Genomic DNA, 17,690 nt, shown 5'->3' on the forward strand with positions numbered 1-17,690 from the left:
TCGATGAATTAATCAGTCTTCTGTAAACTAAGGTTGCTTCTAAGTTATTTTAAATGGGTGATTCTCTCCACTCTTTTTAAATATATTTATATCAAGGGAAGAATTACCTATAATCTTTCTTGGAATCAATATCATTTTTAACAATCTCTATCATCCAAGCCTATTATGTTTTCGTTCACACTCCCAGTTTCTCTCTTCTGAGTGAAACACTACTACAAGCGGCACGACGACCCCATTCTTTGAAGGGAAGTCACTTTCTTTTTTTTGTTCCTTGCAGGTGCTGTTTTCTAACACTCTTCAGTCACTGATTTTCATGTTTTTAGTCATAAAACCTTTCCAAAAGGAAGATAATTCAAATCCCAATTTGCAAAAGAGAAAGAGCTGGAGGATGGAGAGATGCACTGAAAACCTCTGCCCAAAGAGTCACGACGCTTCCCTCTGAACTCCTTCTGGTCCGAGTGACGGAAACAGAAATGTAATCAACAGTCCGGTTAAGGTCACAACATGAGACGAGAGGATGATCTCTGTGTGTTCCTGCCGTGTATGGAACCCACTCTCTCTCCCAGAGACGCTCAGTGAAATGAGATAAAAGGAGACGAACAGACTCAGCACTCAGCAGAGATCCTTCTCCTGTAAGTCCTTACAGGCACACTGATGTCAGAGCTACCCAACATTTTAGACACACTTGTTTGTGCCAGGAAAAAAATAACCTCATCTGGTCAAAGGGCTTCCATTTTCATGAACACCAATTTCTTACACGCCCATCAGAGGAGAATGCGGTGACCCTATTTAAGTCAACCCTCTGATTCTTTTCCTGATCCAAATCAGAAGATGACAAACATCTCTTCACACTATTAGCTGAATGTGGTTGAGCAAATCACTATCTTCTTTGTGCTTCTGTTCCCTCTTTTACTAATGGGCATAACAATAGTGCTGTCTCTCATAATTATTGTAAAGATTAAGCGAGATGATAGTTATCATTTATTTGTGCCTGGAACACAGTAAGAGCCAATAATAAATGTGAGCCACTATCTCCAACTGCATCATCATCATCCCAGAGTCTGGAGAGATGTGGCACCTCTTTCATGAAGTAAGAAAATGTGGAAAGCTATACTGAAGACTTTAAAGTCAGAAATCAACTCTCCAAGAAGTACTTTCACCACAAACTGCACCAGGTCAACGGGTACTCAACACGATTACCCCAAACTACTCCATCCCAAATGAGAATTAATGTTTGCAAAGTATGCTGAAGAAAAAAATTTTTTTCTCTTGAAGTGCAAAGCAAGAATTAATGACTACACAGTAAAATTCTCTTAAAAATGTCATTTTGAGCTTCTGCTCTGAAGTCAGATGTGAATAACAATCTACCACTTTCATTCAACTGTCAAAGAATAAAAAGCAGAAGGAAGCATTACTTAAAATCAGTTTTGTTTCAGTGTTTAATAAACTTATCAGAAACCTTTGTAATTTAAATACAGAAGCAAATGGGTTGTGGTCAGCTTACAGGCCATTCCAGGTGTACCACATATTCCACATATCAATGTACATGAGTGCACATATATACACAATTCCACTAGGAAATGTTTAGATTTTTTTTTAATTTAAAGAAAAGCAGAATTCTATTTAAAAACAGCTGCCAACCCTCGCACCAAATCCGTATTCTTGGAATCTGTTTCCTTAAAACCAATTTTGATGAAAGAAAAAAAAATCTTACAGAAAAATAATTTTGAAATCCAAGCAATAGTAGGGAAAAAATATTGTTTCTTTCAATTTAAATGCATTGCTATAAGATCATCTAATAAAAATATTTTCTACTTGCTTGCAAGTTCCCAGTGTGTTTTTCTTTTTAAGGATCCATCAACTCACTCCTACCCTAAGTCCTATAAAAGGACGCTTGAAAAACGAGGAGACACAACATAGGTAACTTGAAATCCCATTTGGAACGACCCAACCACATCGAGCACATCTCTGAGGAACCTCCAAGTGCTCTGCCAACAGCAGCAGACGTTAGCATGGCAGAGCGAGGAACGCCCACCAAGGCCCACTGACCTTTTGATGACTTGTGACTTCGTCCCTGCTTCTCCCCAGCTCCTCAGCAAGTTTAACGTTCTCTTCCTGCAACGCTGAAAGCTGCTGGGACTTCTGAGCTGCTGCCTGCTTTAGGGTTTCTCTGCAAAGGACAGTGAGTGCAGGGTTACCATAGAAACAAGACAAGCAAGGAAACTGTGGGAGACGACCAGCTTCACAGCACTGAGGAAAATATATCTGGGTCACGTGCCTGATAGGATCTATAATAACAGGAGACAGTATTGTCTACATGCAGGAGGGGCTAAATGGCTTTAACCTCTCAAGAGGAGTGCTACCACCCACAATTATTACATTTTTTTAAACCTAATAAACACTACATCCACCCTCTCACCACCCACACTTATCCCATTTCTAAACACTCCCCATATAAAAGCAATGTTACTATAAAACAGGTAACAAATGAAACGGTCAGTATTCCTCGTCTTTAGGACTATTTTCATTACAAAATTACACTAAAACCCACGACGTTGATAAAGTCATTTACTTTGCTGCTAAGTCTCTCTGTTCTAACTGCATACATCTGTAATGTGTTTTTTTCTGGCAGAAATAAAAATCTAATGGCCCCATTTGCCAGTATCTATCAGAGTCAAGAGCTGGGGTGAATCTGAGTATATTTTTAGAACAATTCGAGGTGAAACACCCAAAGCAAATGCAGTTTTCTAATTACATAACAGGTGTTCTATTTTGACTGCATTCTTTCCACAATGCTAATTTGTAATTAAAAGAAGCAAACAAAAATATAGCCTGCTAACCTATATCACGACTGTCAGCATATAAAATGTGAACAAGGTGAGTAGACTTATTAAACATCACCTCACTATTAATTAATCCAAAATATCCCGAATTGTTATCCTTACCCGAGGATATTAAAAATACTTTATTTGATCCCTGGATTTTGGTTTTATGCCATAGAAGGTTTTGATGCAATTATGAATTTTAAATCTGTGCTGGCTAAACTCCATTTAGCGAGCTGTCATGCATGGCTGAATTCTGAATCAAGTCATCTGGGTATGAATCCATCTGCTGATGCACGAATACAGCTATTTTTAACTTCAATTGTCTAATGGGTGGCAGTGCTTGGCATCTTCAGTTTTCTGATTTTTAATTCTCCATCCACCTGTACTATACATACTGGGATGACCTCATGAAGATTTAGGAGAATAAATCTACACAAAAATTCTCTTAACACATTAAATTAGGTGTTTTCCAGAGAAGTTTATTCAGTAAGTGAAGAAAAACTGAGAAGAAATTTTAGCCTCAGGTAATTAGTCATTCAAAAGCTGGAAGGCTTGATTTTAATTATGATCAAAATACACACACACACACACACACACACACACACACCCTACAGCTCAAGTTCATCTTCTGGCAAAGTCCACCAATTCTTGACAAATCAGAAGATTTTACTTATGACAAAGTCATCATAAACCAAACAATTTATTCCCAAGTGGTCACTGCCTTCTTTAGGGGCTGTTTGGTCTCAGTATTTGTGTGGCCTGTCAGTGATAAGTATGTGATCCAGATCTTTCTCTCTTTAAGATTTTCATCTTCTAAAGTTTTTTAAATCCTTAGTTTCTATTAAGAGCCCACAACAAGGAAAGTTAAAACAAGGAGTCAAAGAAATATCAAAATGGCCTAAAGTACTGATCTATAGAAACAGTATTTATGGGGGCCAGCCCTGTGGCATAGTGGTTAAGGTCGGGGTGCCCTGCTTTGGCAGTCCAGGTTTGCAGGTTTGGATCCCCGGTGCAGACCTAACCACTCATCAGCAGCCATGCTGTGGTGGTGACCCACAGACAAAACACAGCAAGATTGGCACAGATGTTAGCTTAGGGCTAATTTTCCTCAAGCAAAAAAAGAGGAAGATTGGCAACAGATATTAGCCTAGGGCTAATCTTCCTCAGCAAACAAAACAAAACAAAATACACACACACACACACACACACACACCCCACCAGTAATTGTTCAATGATTTAAAATCTACAAATGCTTACATGTACATTTTCTCCTTTAATCCTCAAAGCTCAAAGAGGCCAATGTTATTATTTGTAGTTTAAAGGTGAGAAAACTGAGGCTCAGGGATGTGAAAAGATTTGCCCCAAATCATAAAGTCACTAAGTTGCAGAAGGAAGAGAACTGTAGCTAAAAGTGGCAGGACCTCAGCTGTGATTCAAATATAGAAACACCTTTCAGGTTTTCTTAGAGCACAGCGAGCACATGCATTTCACAGAGGACAAAGGCTCTAATAGTCCAACTTCTGGAAATACTCAGAGGAATAATTCTGAAAATACCTACAAATATATTTCTAAATTTTCAAGCTCCTTTTCTTTATACACAACAAGATATCTTGAAACAGAAGACTGTCCCAGTTTTAAAACTGAGAGGTAACGTAAACATTGTTAACACCGACTTGCAAACATTCTACTTATGAATCTATCATAAATCTATTAAGTACTATGCTAAATATATTCTAGATTTATTACTGTGCCCAGAAAGTAATTAAAGATAAATATTAGACTGCTTAATATTGTTTTCCCTAAGATTCGAAATTATACACCAGAGAGAAACCATTTTATTCTCTCTCTCCATGTGAAAATAGGAGCAAGGGTTTTCCTTGAACCAGTCCAGTAAGCAGCACAGAGAAGAGGAAGCCTTGGTTACAGTGCTGGGCTCCCAGTGTCAAGGGCACCATTCTTTAGGAGGTGGTTCCTATTAGAGCTCCAGTGTGTACACTGGTGTCCCTTTTCCTTCAGGAACTGCAGCCCTGCCAGGTGAGGAAAAACATCAGGAAAGCTCCAGAGGATGCAAAGAGCCCCAGATACACGCTAAGCCCTAGGAAAATAAACAGCTGCTCATTCTCTAGTTTTGAGCACTGAGGAACTAAGGAACAGTAAAATGACTGTTTTTTCGTTTGTTTTGAGAAGGACTGTTCCCGTTACAGAGTACATTTATATCAGATGGTCCTTGAAATTTGGCCAAGTCTAGGGTAGGGAACAATGAGTCACTAGGGGCAGAGGCTCTTTCTACCTACTCCTCATGGCTCCCCCACCAGCTCTGACGTCTGTCACTGGTATGTTTCCCACTGCTCCTCCCTCTTGCTAAGAATCCTGGCCACCGTGTACTGAGTTACTCACAGAAGACATGATCCCCTAAGGTCTGGTGAGCCAGAAAAGAGGTAAAGAATCTCAAACCACCCAGGCCCTGTCTGCGCTGTGGTCTGGTTCTTCCTTGCCTGAACTACTCCCCTCAGGGATCAGAAATCTGGGGGAAGTAGCTCCAGGGAGGAAAACAGGCCAGGGTCAGAGGGCCTCCGAATCTGTGCATCTATAGGCAGGAGGCTAAGCTTTTATTATTCAGTGAGATCATTCAAAGAAGGCGGCACAAAAACAATTTATCTCTTAATAGAAGTGAAACCACCCCACATTAACTGGGGGTGGGTGATGTGACAGATTTAGTGAGGATGCTGAACAGTTAAATACTAGACCAACGTAATGACCGTTACCAGGGGCTCCTAAGCAGCACTGCAGGACGAGGATCTGCATCTAACTCCCAAGAGCTCTCCCGGCTAGGGCCCTCTGGTCCTGGCCCCTGCATTACTTAGTAAGGCCCAGAGAGCTCAGAGGGCCTATGGCAGTGGGAGGTGGGTTAGGGAATCTTCTGCTGCTCAGATCCTCCCTCACCAGCTGCCTGTGTGACACAAGAGAACTAAAGTCAACTTAGTGTTCCAAAACACTCCAGCTTAACTACTCGTGCCATGGGAAAAAATCCTCAACTGTGACTGGACTCAGCTTCTCTGAACTGATACTGAATTGGTTTCTCCCATCAGTGACCATTATCTATTTGTGTTATTTGGCTTTTCAGGCCAAGAAATTTAAGCCTCTCCTGATAGCCATAATCACAATCATAAATTGATAAATCTGCGTATGTAAATGGAACTGTTGGGAACTGTTCAACCATCTAGAGAGGAATCATTAGAACTAAGACTGAGGAAGGGATCAATCATCACAAGTAGCTCAGATGAGATTATTTCTAGAAAATAATTTTTAATTATTCTAGGAAACAATATTTAAGAACTCTCAGAAGAATTAGACATATACCAGTTTAATCCAAGTTTGATCAGCAAATAGTATCGAGGGTAATGACTTAGGAACAGCAGTTTGGAATTGATCCTTTTGTTTTTGTTTGAATCTCATCTATTTGATCAGAACTAGAAATAATAATATAAAACCTTGAAGGGCAGGGACTACACATAATTCATCTTTGTATTCGTCCTAGCTTCACTGTACCTAGCGTGAAGGACATGCTCAAATGTTCACCAGACTAACTGACTTTAAATTTTTAGGTTCATACAGTTGATATAGTGTAGTTCTCAGAATAAATAAGCAAAAGGAAATCTCCACTGTAACTATTATTTAAAATGCCAGATAAATAACAATCTGCAATAATTATAATAACCAAACTTGAAAGGCAGTGTTGACAAAGGAAACATGGATAGCCTGTCTGCCTGAAATCTAGGCAGCAGATTGATGGGTGAACCTTGATTAGAAAAGGGCTTCCAAAATTCTGCTCATTTAATTTCCATGCCAGATTTGATTACTCTCAAAATCAAGATTATTGATAATCTGAAAAATGACCTATTTTTTCCTCAGAAAGAGTTTGAGGGATTTATTAATAAAGAGTCTGACGTTTCCAAATGTTAAGAGTTAAAAAACTGTGATTCCACTTGTATTTTCAGAAGGCTTTACAAAGCCACATTTGAATTCCAAATGTCCTAAACTCCTCAGCCAGCACGTTTCATTTTGATCCTTTAACTTAGGTATAATGCTGACTTAACAGTGGTTACAGGGGTTACTTCTCAGGTATGCAACAGCATTTCAGACACTGGAGGGTGACCGTTACTTTTTACTTTATGTGCTTGTCAAGCAGTTTTTAAATAATTAGCATTTTCATTTTCGCAATTTTAAATAAGTTCCATAATTTCTCTCAAAGGAGGTAAACTTACATTTCTTTCCTGAATTCTTCCATTTTTTGATTCTCTACAGTCAGAAGTTCTTTTGATTTGTTCAGCTCTTCCACATTTTTCAAGTTGTTTTCTTTAAGTGTATCCAACTTAAAGACGAAGAGAAAAAAACTTGATGAAATTATTTCCTTTTCCAATGACATGATTGGATAGACAAATTATTCGTGAAAATACACATTAAAAAGATAGGTGAAATCAGTCACTTGCCAAAAAAAAAAAAAAAAAATCACCTGGGTGAAGAGATTACAAATGACTAAGTCTATTATAAACTGCAAACTTCCCCCTTACATTTAGTCAGACATTTCCTGTATACCTGGCCAAAATGTCAAGCTAAATTGCTATGTAAATTAAAATAAAAGTTTTCTTTCTCCTTGTGTACAATTCTCAATATTTATCCTTGAACTTGCTATTCATGTATGATCCATATTAAAAAAAAAAGAACAAATTGGAAAGGCATGAGTGACATCAGCAAGGATTATTCTTTGTAATGAAAACAAACCCCTTTCTCCCTACAGATTAATAAATTAGGATGATATTTTTCAACATCAGTACCAAATTTATATAGTCCTCATGACAAAAATTATTTGAATCAAAATATTTGTGGATGGGAAAAGATTCAGTTATTCATCTGAAATTCAATCCAAAAAGGAAAAAGCCACGTAGTGAGACTGAAAGGTACTCACACACATTCAGCCCCATCGTCTGCCCATGGGGGACAAAGCCAGCTCAGGGCCTGGTCCCTGATGGGAAAGCCAGACACATTACTGGCATGAGTGGGGATGTGACCAAACACAGGCCCCGGCAGGTGGCTGGAGTTCTAGATGGGGAGCCCGCACTGAGGACGGGAGCTTGACAGGGGCCATCCATTACACAGGGTGTGCCCCAGTGCCATGCTGGCTCTCCATGACTTGTGCAGTTATCTCCTACAGCCAGAGACACTTTTGTCATATCACATGCCACCAGTCAGGAGTCCCAGAAAGTGTCTTGCTGGTTTTAACACCACCATCTTCCTCTTAATGCCCTCTAAAATTCCAGAGTCACAGAACAAGAAAAACATAATTTCACAATAGGTCCAAGAAATGATTCACCGAGTCTTGTAGTCTGGCTGTAATAAACACACCAATGAGTATGTTATGGAAACACACAATTCTTCCTGATCTATCCGCAAAGATTAGAGACATTGCCTAAAAATCTTTTCATTTACTTTGCTTCTAATTTTGATTATCATCTATGATTTTTTAATGTTTTTTTTAATTTTCAGCTTAAGTTTTCTGCTCTTAGGACTATCAGTTCTATAAATGTGCTCCCTTCTACATCATTTTATTTATCCTATAATTATCTTAAATGTTCACATCTTCCTAGATCTCAACCACTGACCCTCCACATGAGAAGGCCTAGTCTTTATAACAGCAGTTCAACGTGGCCGTCCCTTCCTTTACTTTAATTCCTTAATGTCTTACCTGCCTATCACTTTAAAAAGCATCTGAAGTTCTACAGAATTTCACATAACTATTTCAGTGAATCAATCTGCTTAGGATTTAGGTAACAGCTTTCCAAAGAAAGAAAGAGTTGGTATGAGTTGGGAGGGTGGGAGGAGGGGAATCAAACAAGGGTGCAAGAATGAGAAATGCTACTTTTGGACAGAGTCAAAATTATCTTAACACCACAAATTTGTATGAGACTCAAAAATGACTAATTCAAGATGACACAAAAGGGAACCAGCACTGAAGTAGGACAAGAAACGGCTTACGTCAAACTCAGGGCTGAGGAATGGAATTCAGGGGCTCAAAGGTGGGACACAGTTGAGGAAAAAAATGTGATTTAAGATAAAAGATACACTGGGGCCAGCCCGGTAGCGCAGCGGTTAAGTTTGCACGTTCCACTTCTGCGGCCCGGGGTTCGCCGGTTCGGATCCCGGGTGTGGACATGGCACTGCTTGGCAAGCCATGCTGTGGCAGGTGTCCCATATGTAAAGTAGAGTAAGATGGGCACGGATGTTAGCTCAGGGCCAGTCTTCCTCAGCAAAAAGAGGAGGATTGGCAGCAGATGTTAGCTCAGGGCTAATCTTCCTCAAAAAAAAACGATAAAAGATATAAAAACTAAAGAATGTTATCAGTACCTCCTCTCATTAGTTCTGTCACTGGAAAATACCCATAGAAAGCCACGCTATTAGGGTTTCCCCCTCATTTTTTAAAGGTTGATCCTACTAAATAAGCAGTGAAGAATTACATTTTATTTAATTTATCATGGTTCTGGTGTACATTCGACTCCACTAATGTAGATCAAACCTGTATAAGGCCACACTTCAAAAAATAAACAATCCTGAGTTAGTGATCAAACATTCCATGAAGTCGATAAGCTGTCCTTTGTACAAAAAGCCATTTAAATCTGATTACTTCATTCTGTAGTTTTTCATTTGTTTGCTTGGTATCCTCCAAGGAGGCCAGGGTTTCGGTCTTCTCTTTGGTCATCTGCTCCATTATCTGCATGGCATCTTCTGCTGTTTGAGCAGCCTAGATACAAGAAAGCACTGTGAGAAATGAGGACAGCCCTCACCAACCCCAATAGGCAGGCTCAGGCAGCACTCCATGTCTGTGTGGTTATGGAATCACACAGGGAGGATGATGCCAAAATGAACAGACCAAGACATGAAAGGTCTTTACTCCGAAGCAGAACAAAGTTGCAGACCATTTTCATGCCATTTTTCAGTAAGCCAATTGTAATATGCAATTTGCATATTTTCAGACCCCTCTTAGCCTACATTTTTCAATGCAAGTTCCAAGTTACACCTGACAGTCATGCTCAATCTGACTTATGTTTGAGAGAAATGTTCAGTGATAATAAAGAGCAACATTCTTATGGAGCTGGATTGTCTCTTAATCTTATTTATTGTTATAAGTTTAAAATACTATTCTTTTTTGGTTTTTTGGTGAGGAATATTGGCCCTGAGCTAACATGTGTTGCCAATCTTTTTTTCCCCCCTCCCTAAAGCCCCAGTACATAGTTGTATATCCTAGTTGTAAGTCATTCTAGTTCTTCTATGTGGGATGCTGTCACAGCTTGGCTTGATTAGCAGTGTGTATGTCCACACCCAGGATCCAAACCAGCAAACCCCAGGCTGCCAAAGCAGAGTGCACGAACTTAACCACTCAGCCACAGGGCTAGCTCCTAAAATACTATTCTTGCTATTTCAAATTTGGGGCTTTCAAAATCACTCAGAATTTAGGTTGAGAATTTTTCCAATAAAAATAAAAAGTATTTGGGCAATTATAACGTAAGGCTCAAGTGTTTAATGAGAAGCAGTGAATGGAAAAGTCTATGAGAAGCTGTGGGTAACAAATGTAAACACGGCTGTGAATAAAAAAGATAATATGCATATGGAAACAAATCCTTAGCTGATAAGATAGAAAAAATCATAAAAATGAATTAAAATCTTTTTAGGTACTTGCTTACAATTCCATTTGGTCTAATAAAGCTTATGGGAATTCTCCCTTCCCTATATGGAGATGTCACTGGAATCTTCCAGCTCCAAATTGACAGGCACAATGAAACAGAGAAAAGCCAAATAGAAGACGCTATATTTCAATATGTGCCCATTTTTACAATGAAATGAAAATTCTTCCTTAAATTAAAAAACATATCCTTTTTATTCACAGTTTACAATTCTTTCTAATTGAGAGAGACTACTGCAATTAGACACTTAGTAAAAAACTGCCCTTTTGGGTGGTAACAAAGAGCTTGAGACATCTAAGCAACTGATTAAATAGGGTGGGGTTTCCTTATGTGGAAATGAAGCCAAATCCCCTAAACCACTAAAAAGTTAGTGCACGGTGTTAGTAGTCCAGGTGCTCAATACTCGAACCTCCTACTTTACCGTAAATGAATGAAGGGTCTCGAGCTCTCTAATTTTAAGAGTGAGCTTGCTCTTGTCTTTCCTCAAAATACGGTTTTCATTTTGAGATTCTAGGAGATTGGCTGAAATATGGCTGTTGGTTTTGGCCAACTGGCTAATCTCTTTCTGAAGAATGAAGTAGCTTTCCGCCAGCTTTTCCTTCTCCTTCAGGAGCTCATCCTTTTTCAGTATCATTTCTCTTTTCTCAGCCAGGAGGTTCTTGTTGTCCTGCATCACCTTGGCTCGATCAGCCAGCGTCACCTCGTGGTTCAGCTGGAGGTCATCCAGGATCTTGGTGAGGTAGCTGTGCAGTTCCTGCAGTTCTAACTTAGATTTGGACAAGGCAGCAAAATCGCTCTTCAGAGTCTCTATATTGGCAGCAAGTTGAGCTGTTTCTGCACTCAAGAGTTCCTTTTCCTTAATTATCTCTGCCACTTTTTGCTCTGATTTGGTCTTCTCTTGGATTAGTACAAAATTTTCAGACTGGAGCTCCTTGGTACACCCTCTTAACTCTTCCACCTCCTGCTCCAGGAGCACCATTCTCCTGTGGAGTTTACTGTTTTCATACAAGGATGACTCGTTTTCCTTTGCTCTGGCTTCTTTTTCCAGGATCAAGGACTGCTGCATCGTATGGATCTCCTCGTTTAATTTCTGACACTCTTCTTGCAGGTTCAAACCATCCCTCAGCAAGATCTTCTTTTCAGAACAGCAAGTCTTAAGTTCAGCATTCAAACTCTCCTTTGCTTCCAATATGTTAGTGTGTTCTTTTTCTAGATTCTTTTTGGCATTTTGAGCCTCTTTCAGCATTAAAGAGAGATCACACTTGGTGGCTGTTAGTTCTTGGTTTTCTTTTTTTCTCTCTTGAAGCTCTTTCTTCAGAGCATCAAGGTTGCCAAGCAGTTTTATCTTCTCTTGCACAATGATTCTTCTGTTTGCAGACTCTTGATCATATTTCCTTTTAAGGTCGCCCATGGCTTTGATGGAATTTTCTCTTTCTGCAAGTAAATCTCCATTTTGCATTTCCAACACAGATTTCTCTTTCAGGAGACTATCGTGCTGCTTTTTGAGTTTAGTAATTTTCTGACAAATCACCTCCTTCTCAGAATTCAGGTAAGTGATCTTCTCGTTCAGGCTCATCTCAACATGGGCAGCCTCTTCTGAGCATTTGCTGAGTTTTTCAGTGATGAGCCTATTTTCACTGAGAAGTTCTTCTTTTTCAGCCAAGAGCCTCCTCTCAGATGAGGCCAACGTTTCCTTTTCATGCAGAAGCTGGATGCACTCAGAGTCTGTGATCTCCCGACTGGTCTTAATTTCCTCCAGGAGCTTTGTGAGGCTTGTATTTGTAGCCTGAAGTTGCAGAGTCTCCAGCTCAGCCTTCCTCAGAGCCTTGCTGGCGGCGTCCAGCTGTGTGCAGAGCCCACTGGCTTCCATGCTGAGCAGCTGTTTGGCCTGAAAAGCAGCCTCCAGGCTGGCATTGAGCTTTTCCTGATGCTGAAGCAGCGCATCCTTCTCAAATTGCAGATCTTTATTGTTTTGAAGAAGACTGTCTCGTTCTACCTTTAAGGCTACACACATGTTATCAAGACCTGACTGTTTCTCTAAAGCTGACTGTTTCTCAGCTGTGAGATCTTCAATCTCCTGCACCAAGGTTTTCTGATCTTTGACTAGCTCCTCATAAGAGCTCTGAAGCCTCTGAATAATTTCATCTTTATCTTTAGCCAAGGCAAGGTTTTCAGTAACAAGCTTCTCGATACGATCCTCCAGGTGATCTTTTGCTTCCTGATCCCTCTTAGACTCAGTAATCAAATTATCTTTGCTGAACTGGAGTTCTTCTATGAGTGCCTGCAAGCTCGCTTTGGAAGCTCGCAAAGAGTCATTTTCCACATTTATCTTCAAGAGTTCTTCCTGTGCAATATTGATTTCTTTAAATAATTTCTCTCTCTCAATAGCCAAAGCCGCTTTATTGAGCTGTTCCTGCTGATAAAGCTTTTCAGTGTCTTGCTTTTCTTCTAAGACTTTCTCCTTTTCTAAATTAAGAGTTTCATTTAATGACCACAGTTTCTGTTGGTCTTCCTGAAGTAAAGTTATTTTGGCCTCCACCTCTATAAGTTTTGATAAAAGTGAACCTTTTTCTAACTTTAAAGCATTTCCCTCCTGTGCAAGAAGCTGCTTCTCTGATTTCACACCCCTCAGCTCTTCTGACATTAGTTCAATTTCTTTTTTGGCTGATGTTAACAAATAAGTTAGCGACTACAGAAACAAAAGATGGAAAGAATGGAAACAAAATGAAATCAAGCAGACAAATGCAAGCCCAAATAACTTAATACAACCTAAATCATACAAGTTAAAAAACTGTTACAATGTCTTAGAAACTACCTGGATAATAAGGGAAAGAAACTAGATGAACAGAGCCCATGAAAGGATAACACAAAGCAAGGTTAGCTCTGCAAGGTATTGATATATCTATTAGTCTATTTTATCTTTGAAATAAATTTTAAAATTATTCCTGATAGCTACCAAAAAGAGAAAGAAAGAAGTCAGTGATCTGACTTTGACATCAGGGCATAGGATTCTTTCCTGCCATTCCAATTATCCAACTATTTCTATCAAAGAAAGGATTCATAGAAGAATTTTTAAAAATAAAATCCAAAGAACTACAAAAAGTGAGTATATTTTAGCCAAAAAAGGGGGGGGGGGGGAAGGTGAGAGAAAAAGAAACTATTACTTTCCAATAGTTTGAAAAACTAACAGCAGGACCTTACTTATTAAAGGACAACCACTGGCCTGAGGCTAATTTAGTCTCAATATTACATATAACTTATTAAAAATACAGACTAATTTGTTAGGCTTTGGTGACTAAACAAACGGGTTTAAAAAAAGGTATTGGTTTATAAAATAATTTGACCACAATGTCTCTATCAGCAGTGTCTAGAACTTTCTGCAATGATGTAAATGTTCTTTATCTGCACTGTCCAATAAGGCAGCCACTGGCCACATGTGTGGTCAGTAAGCACTTGAAGTGTGGTGAGTGTGACCAAGGAGGTGAATTTGTAATTTTATTAAAATTTAACTAATTTAAATTTGAATGGCCACGTGTGGCTAACAGCTACTGTACTGGATAGCACAGCTATAGATCACTGGCTCTTAAACCAGGAAACACAGAAGCGTTGTAGGCTCCATGAACCCCCTGAAATTTTTTATAAAACTTGTTGGTGTATATATAAACTTTCCTGGGAAAAACATCTTAAGGTTTTATCAGATTCTCAAAAGAGTCTGTGAGCCACTGCTGTTGACAAACACCAAAATCCACAGAAATCAGATATCCAGACAACTTTGGAGGAGAAACATGCCTGGCATTTTAACCAAGTGATCCTTGTGAAAAAAAAAAAACCAGCAAACAAAATTAATGAGACTTTACACAAACTACCAGAATGCTGTGTTTTGGTCAGGCTGCAACATTGTAAGGGAAAAACTAAAAATCTGGAGTCTGTCCAGATAAAGGGAACCACAAAGACAAAAGATCTGGAAATTATATCCAGTGTTAAATGGCTCATAAAACTGGAGATGTCTTATAGGGAGAAAAGAAAGCCTTGAAGGCTAGTATGTAGAAGACAAAATTTAGGCATCTTAAATATGACTATGTCATGGTCCACTTAATTAACAAGTTTTAAATAGGCTTCGTTTCAAGTTCTATGTATGGTCTATTTTTTTCTACTAAACTCCTATACAAACATTTCTCTGACACATTAAAAACAGAAACAAGTATTTACTTTTCTTTGAGTAAGTTAAACAGTAGCAGGAAAAAGTTAAATAGCAGTATGAGAGTTGAATTTCATTAAGTTACCAGAGTCAAAAAATATACTGGGGCACAGATACAATCCTGACACCACAAAATGAAATTCAATACATCAAGTTCCATTGTATTTAATAATAGGATGTTTCCTCACAGCCCTCGAATCCAGCCTCCTTGTCAATAAGCTCATGGTGCCTTTCTGCGAACATATAAAAGCCCTCTCTAGAGTTCTCATTTCTAGTTTTTCCTGTAAGAGCTCTGTTCCTCCAACCAGCCTCCATTCCCTGCTTCACTTGGCCTCTGCCTCTTGCCTTTCTGCAATATGTCTCTCCTCACCCTAGTGCAAGGCAGCAGCAAGACGGCCAAGATTAGAGGACATGCTTTCTCACAACAAAGAGTCTACTACAAGCAGGCAGACAGAGCTCAGGCAACATAAGACTCTGTGACAGCTGGGGACAAGGAGCAGAGGGGGTGATGGCTACCCAGTACATTCAGGGGAAAGACCTGCAGCCATTACCATCCCTGAGAAGGCACAGCAGCTGGTAGGAAACATGTGAAGCCATGGGAAAGGTGATTTGCCACCCTGTCATGCACTCAGGTTAACATTTGTAAAGGCCAACTTCACTCATCCTATGTGCTGCTACTTTCTAAGCAACTTACAGCCTCGATGCAGAACTTGAGCAAACTGTAATGCAACAATATAATTCTCTCCCATAACCTACTTTGGCTTTGTCGGCTTGTTTCTTCAGTTCCACCATCTCCTGCAACAAGTCACTGTTCTCCTTCTTTGCAGCCTTCAGCCTCTCCTCTGTGTCCGACAGCATCTTCTGTAGGTTCTGCAGGACTTCCTCATGCTTTGCCTTTGTCTCAGAACTGGCTTCTTCATACCTGGCTTTTAGATCTTGACACTGGTTGTGGCTCATTTCCATCTTCTTTTCCTGCAGCCACCCCAAGTGAAGGAATAAGTCATCTAGCCACATAGGTCCTACCTTCACCTTCCCTGCCAGCAAAGAGTCCCATTTATTCTCTCCTTACCAGGTCTGACAACTTTCTCAGCAATTCTTTCTTTTCTTCCTCATGCTTTTTAGCTGCTTCTTGCTGGCTCTGTTCAGCTTTGAGAGTTGCTTCCCCAATACTCTTCTGCAGAATACTTGCATTTTCATTGGCCTTGGTAAGCTGTAGCTGTAATTCTTCTACGTTTCTGGAACAGGTTTCAAGACAAGGTGTTACATTTTTCAAAAACATGCTTTAAGTTCTAGAGCTCTACTTAAAAAGATACTATTAATAATAATTGTATTAATGATTATAAATGTTATGAGTAATTAATAACATCTGAAATAAGCAAAATGACCTTGACTTGCCCTGAAGAATAATTCTAACAATGTTGATAGCTATAAATACACTATTTAGAGTAACAACTATAATAACTGTGAAGGTTTATTATTTTATGTCAACAGATCAGCAAGGAAAAATGAGTGAAATGTAAACACAGTAGAAGAAATGAGAATTTAGAAAGTTTCAAAATTTTAGCAGACTTAATTATCAAAAGCTCATTCTAGTGCCACTTGAGAACAGAAGATATGAAAAATGACTATAAATAATCTGAAGTTTTCACTTAAAGTTTTCACATGTGGTCGAACAAAGATGTACAAAAAACGTGGACATCAACGTAGAAAACAGGCTGTCAAGTGAATCTGAGGACACAGGAAGGAAACTTGTATGGTACCTCTGGATTTTACACCCATAAAACACCTACAGAAATGGAACTTCTCGAAGGCACTGCACAATCACCTGTGTGGCGGTACCCGCCTCACAGCAAGTTTGACCAGAGTTGGCCAACCAAGGCCCAGCTGCTAATGCTGAATTGTGCATAGGTGTAAGCCTGGATGTGCACGTAACTTTGCCAAGTATTAACACTTTCAAAATCAAAAGTCTAACAGTCCTAAAATATCCTCTGAAAGTTTTTGCCTTGTAAAAAATATGCGATTTTTATAAGGCAACTTTTAAAAGAAAAAAATCAAAGCAACAAAACCTCAGAATAAAGACAAGAACAGAGATTAAGATAATAGAAGTTTTAGCCTGAGGAAGTACAAGGTCATGATTAGGAGCAGCAAGGGCTCTGGGACCAGACTACCTAGATCTGAAACTTCAGGCAAGTTACTTAGCCTTGTTAAGCCTCCATGTCTTTTTCTTCAAAATGGGAACAATCATACACTCACCTGATAGGATTATTATGAGAATTAGAAAATATACTCTATATAAAGCTGCTGGCATTGTCCGTGGCACAAGTAAGCCATGAATAAGTGTTACCTATCACTACATTGAAAAAGAATTAAAAATATTTTAACTGCTTGTAAAAGATGTTATTGCCATTGGTAAACTACTACCTTTTCTTTATAAGTCACCAAAAAGTCTACAATATTGTACCACTTAGAAGGGTAAATAGTTGATTCAAAGATACACTGAGGTAATAGAGAAAGAGAGAGAGAAGGGAACTTTAAAACATAGCAATCCTGGAGAGTATGGCTCCTCTCCCATCTAAACCTTGCTTCAGAGCCCAACCTATGCAAGTACTCTTACGAACATATTCATACATACCTTTCTTTCAGACGTAATTCGTCATTCATTTTTGTCAGCTGAGAAGAATTATCTCCAGACATTTTCATGATTTCTGCAATGTCGTTTTCCAACTTTTCCTTCGCCTTTATCAACTGCTCTTCCTTTTCATCTCTCTCTCTAAATTTCGCCTCCATGTCTGAATATATATAGAAAAAAGAACAGCACTGTTGCGTCATAATCAACGAAAATTTATTGACTGCATCCTGTATGCCAAGTCTTTTTCTTGGAACACGTGCACAGAGCAATCCCTGCTCTCATGAAAATCATATAAAGAAAAT

At 39.1% G+C, this 17,690-nt stretch overlaps 1 protein-coding gene across 50 annotated transcripts in view; it reads right to left on the reverse strand.

Moving 5' to 3' along the window:
• Nucleotides 1-17,690, reverse strand: part of CLIP1 (CAP-Gly domain containing linker protein 1) — a 114,213-nt gene that overhangs the window by 27,277 nt on the left and 69,246 nt on the right. For 34 of the 50 annotated variants that reach the window (XM_070220303.1, XM_070220287.1, XM_070220278.1 and 31 more), the window contains 7 exons: nucleotides 17,392-17,548; nucleotides 15,829-15,994; nucleotides 15,516-15,731; nucleotides 10,983-13,250; nucleotides 9,505-9,621; nucleotides 7,091-7,197; nucleotides 2,050-2,170 (listed from right to left, as the gene is read on the reverse strand). In XM_070220303.1, coding sequence (XP_070076404.1) covers nucleotides 2,050-2,170; nucleotides 7,091-7,197; nucleotides 9,505-9,621; nucleotides 10,983-13,250; nucleotides 15,516-15,731; nucleotides 15,829-15,994; nucleotides 17,392-17,548 — 3,152 coding nt within the window. The remainder of the gene's footprint in view (nucleotides 1-2,049; nucleotides 2,171-7,090; nucleotides 7,198-9,504; nucleotides 9,622-10,982; nucleotides 13,251-15,515; nucleotides 15,732-15,828; nucleotides 15,995-17,391; nucleotides 17,549-17,690) is intronic. The other 16 variants (XM_070220313.1, XM_070220315.1, XM_070220307.1 and 13 more) reach the window with 2 other exon arrangements.

The sequence above is a fragment of the Equus caballus genome, chromosome 8 (assembly GCF_041296265.1).
Source record: "Equus caballus isolate H_3958 breed thoroughbred chromosome 8, TB-T2T, whole genome shotgun sequence".
In the NCBI taxonomy this organism is placed as follows: Eukaryota; Metazoa; Chordata; class Mammalia; order Perissodactyla; family Equidae; genus Equus; species Equus caballus.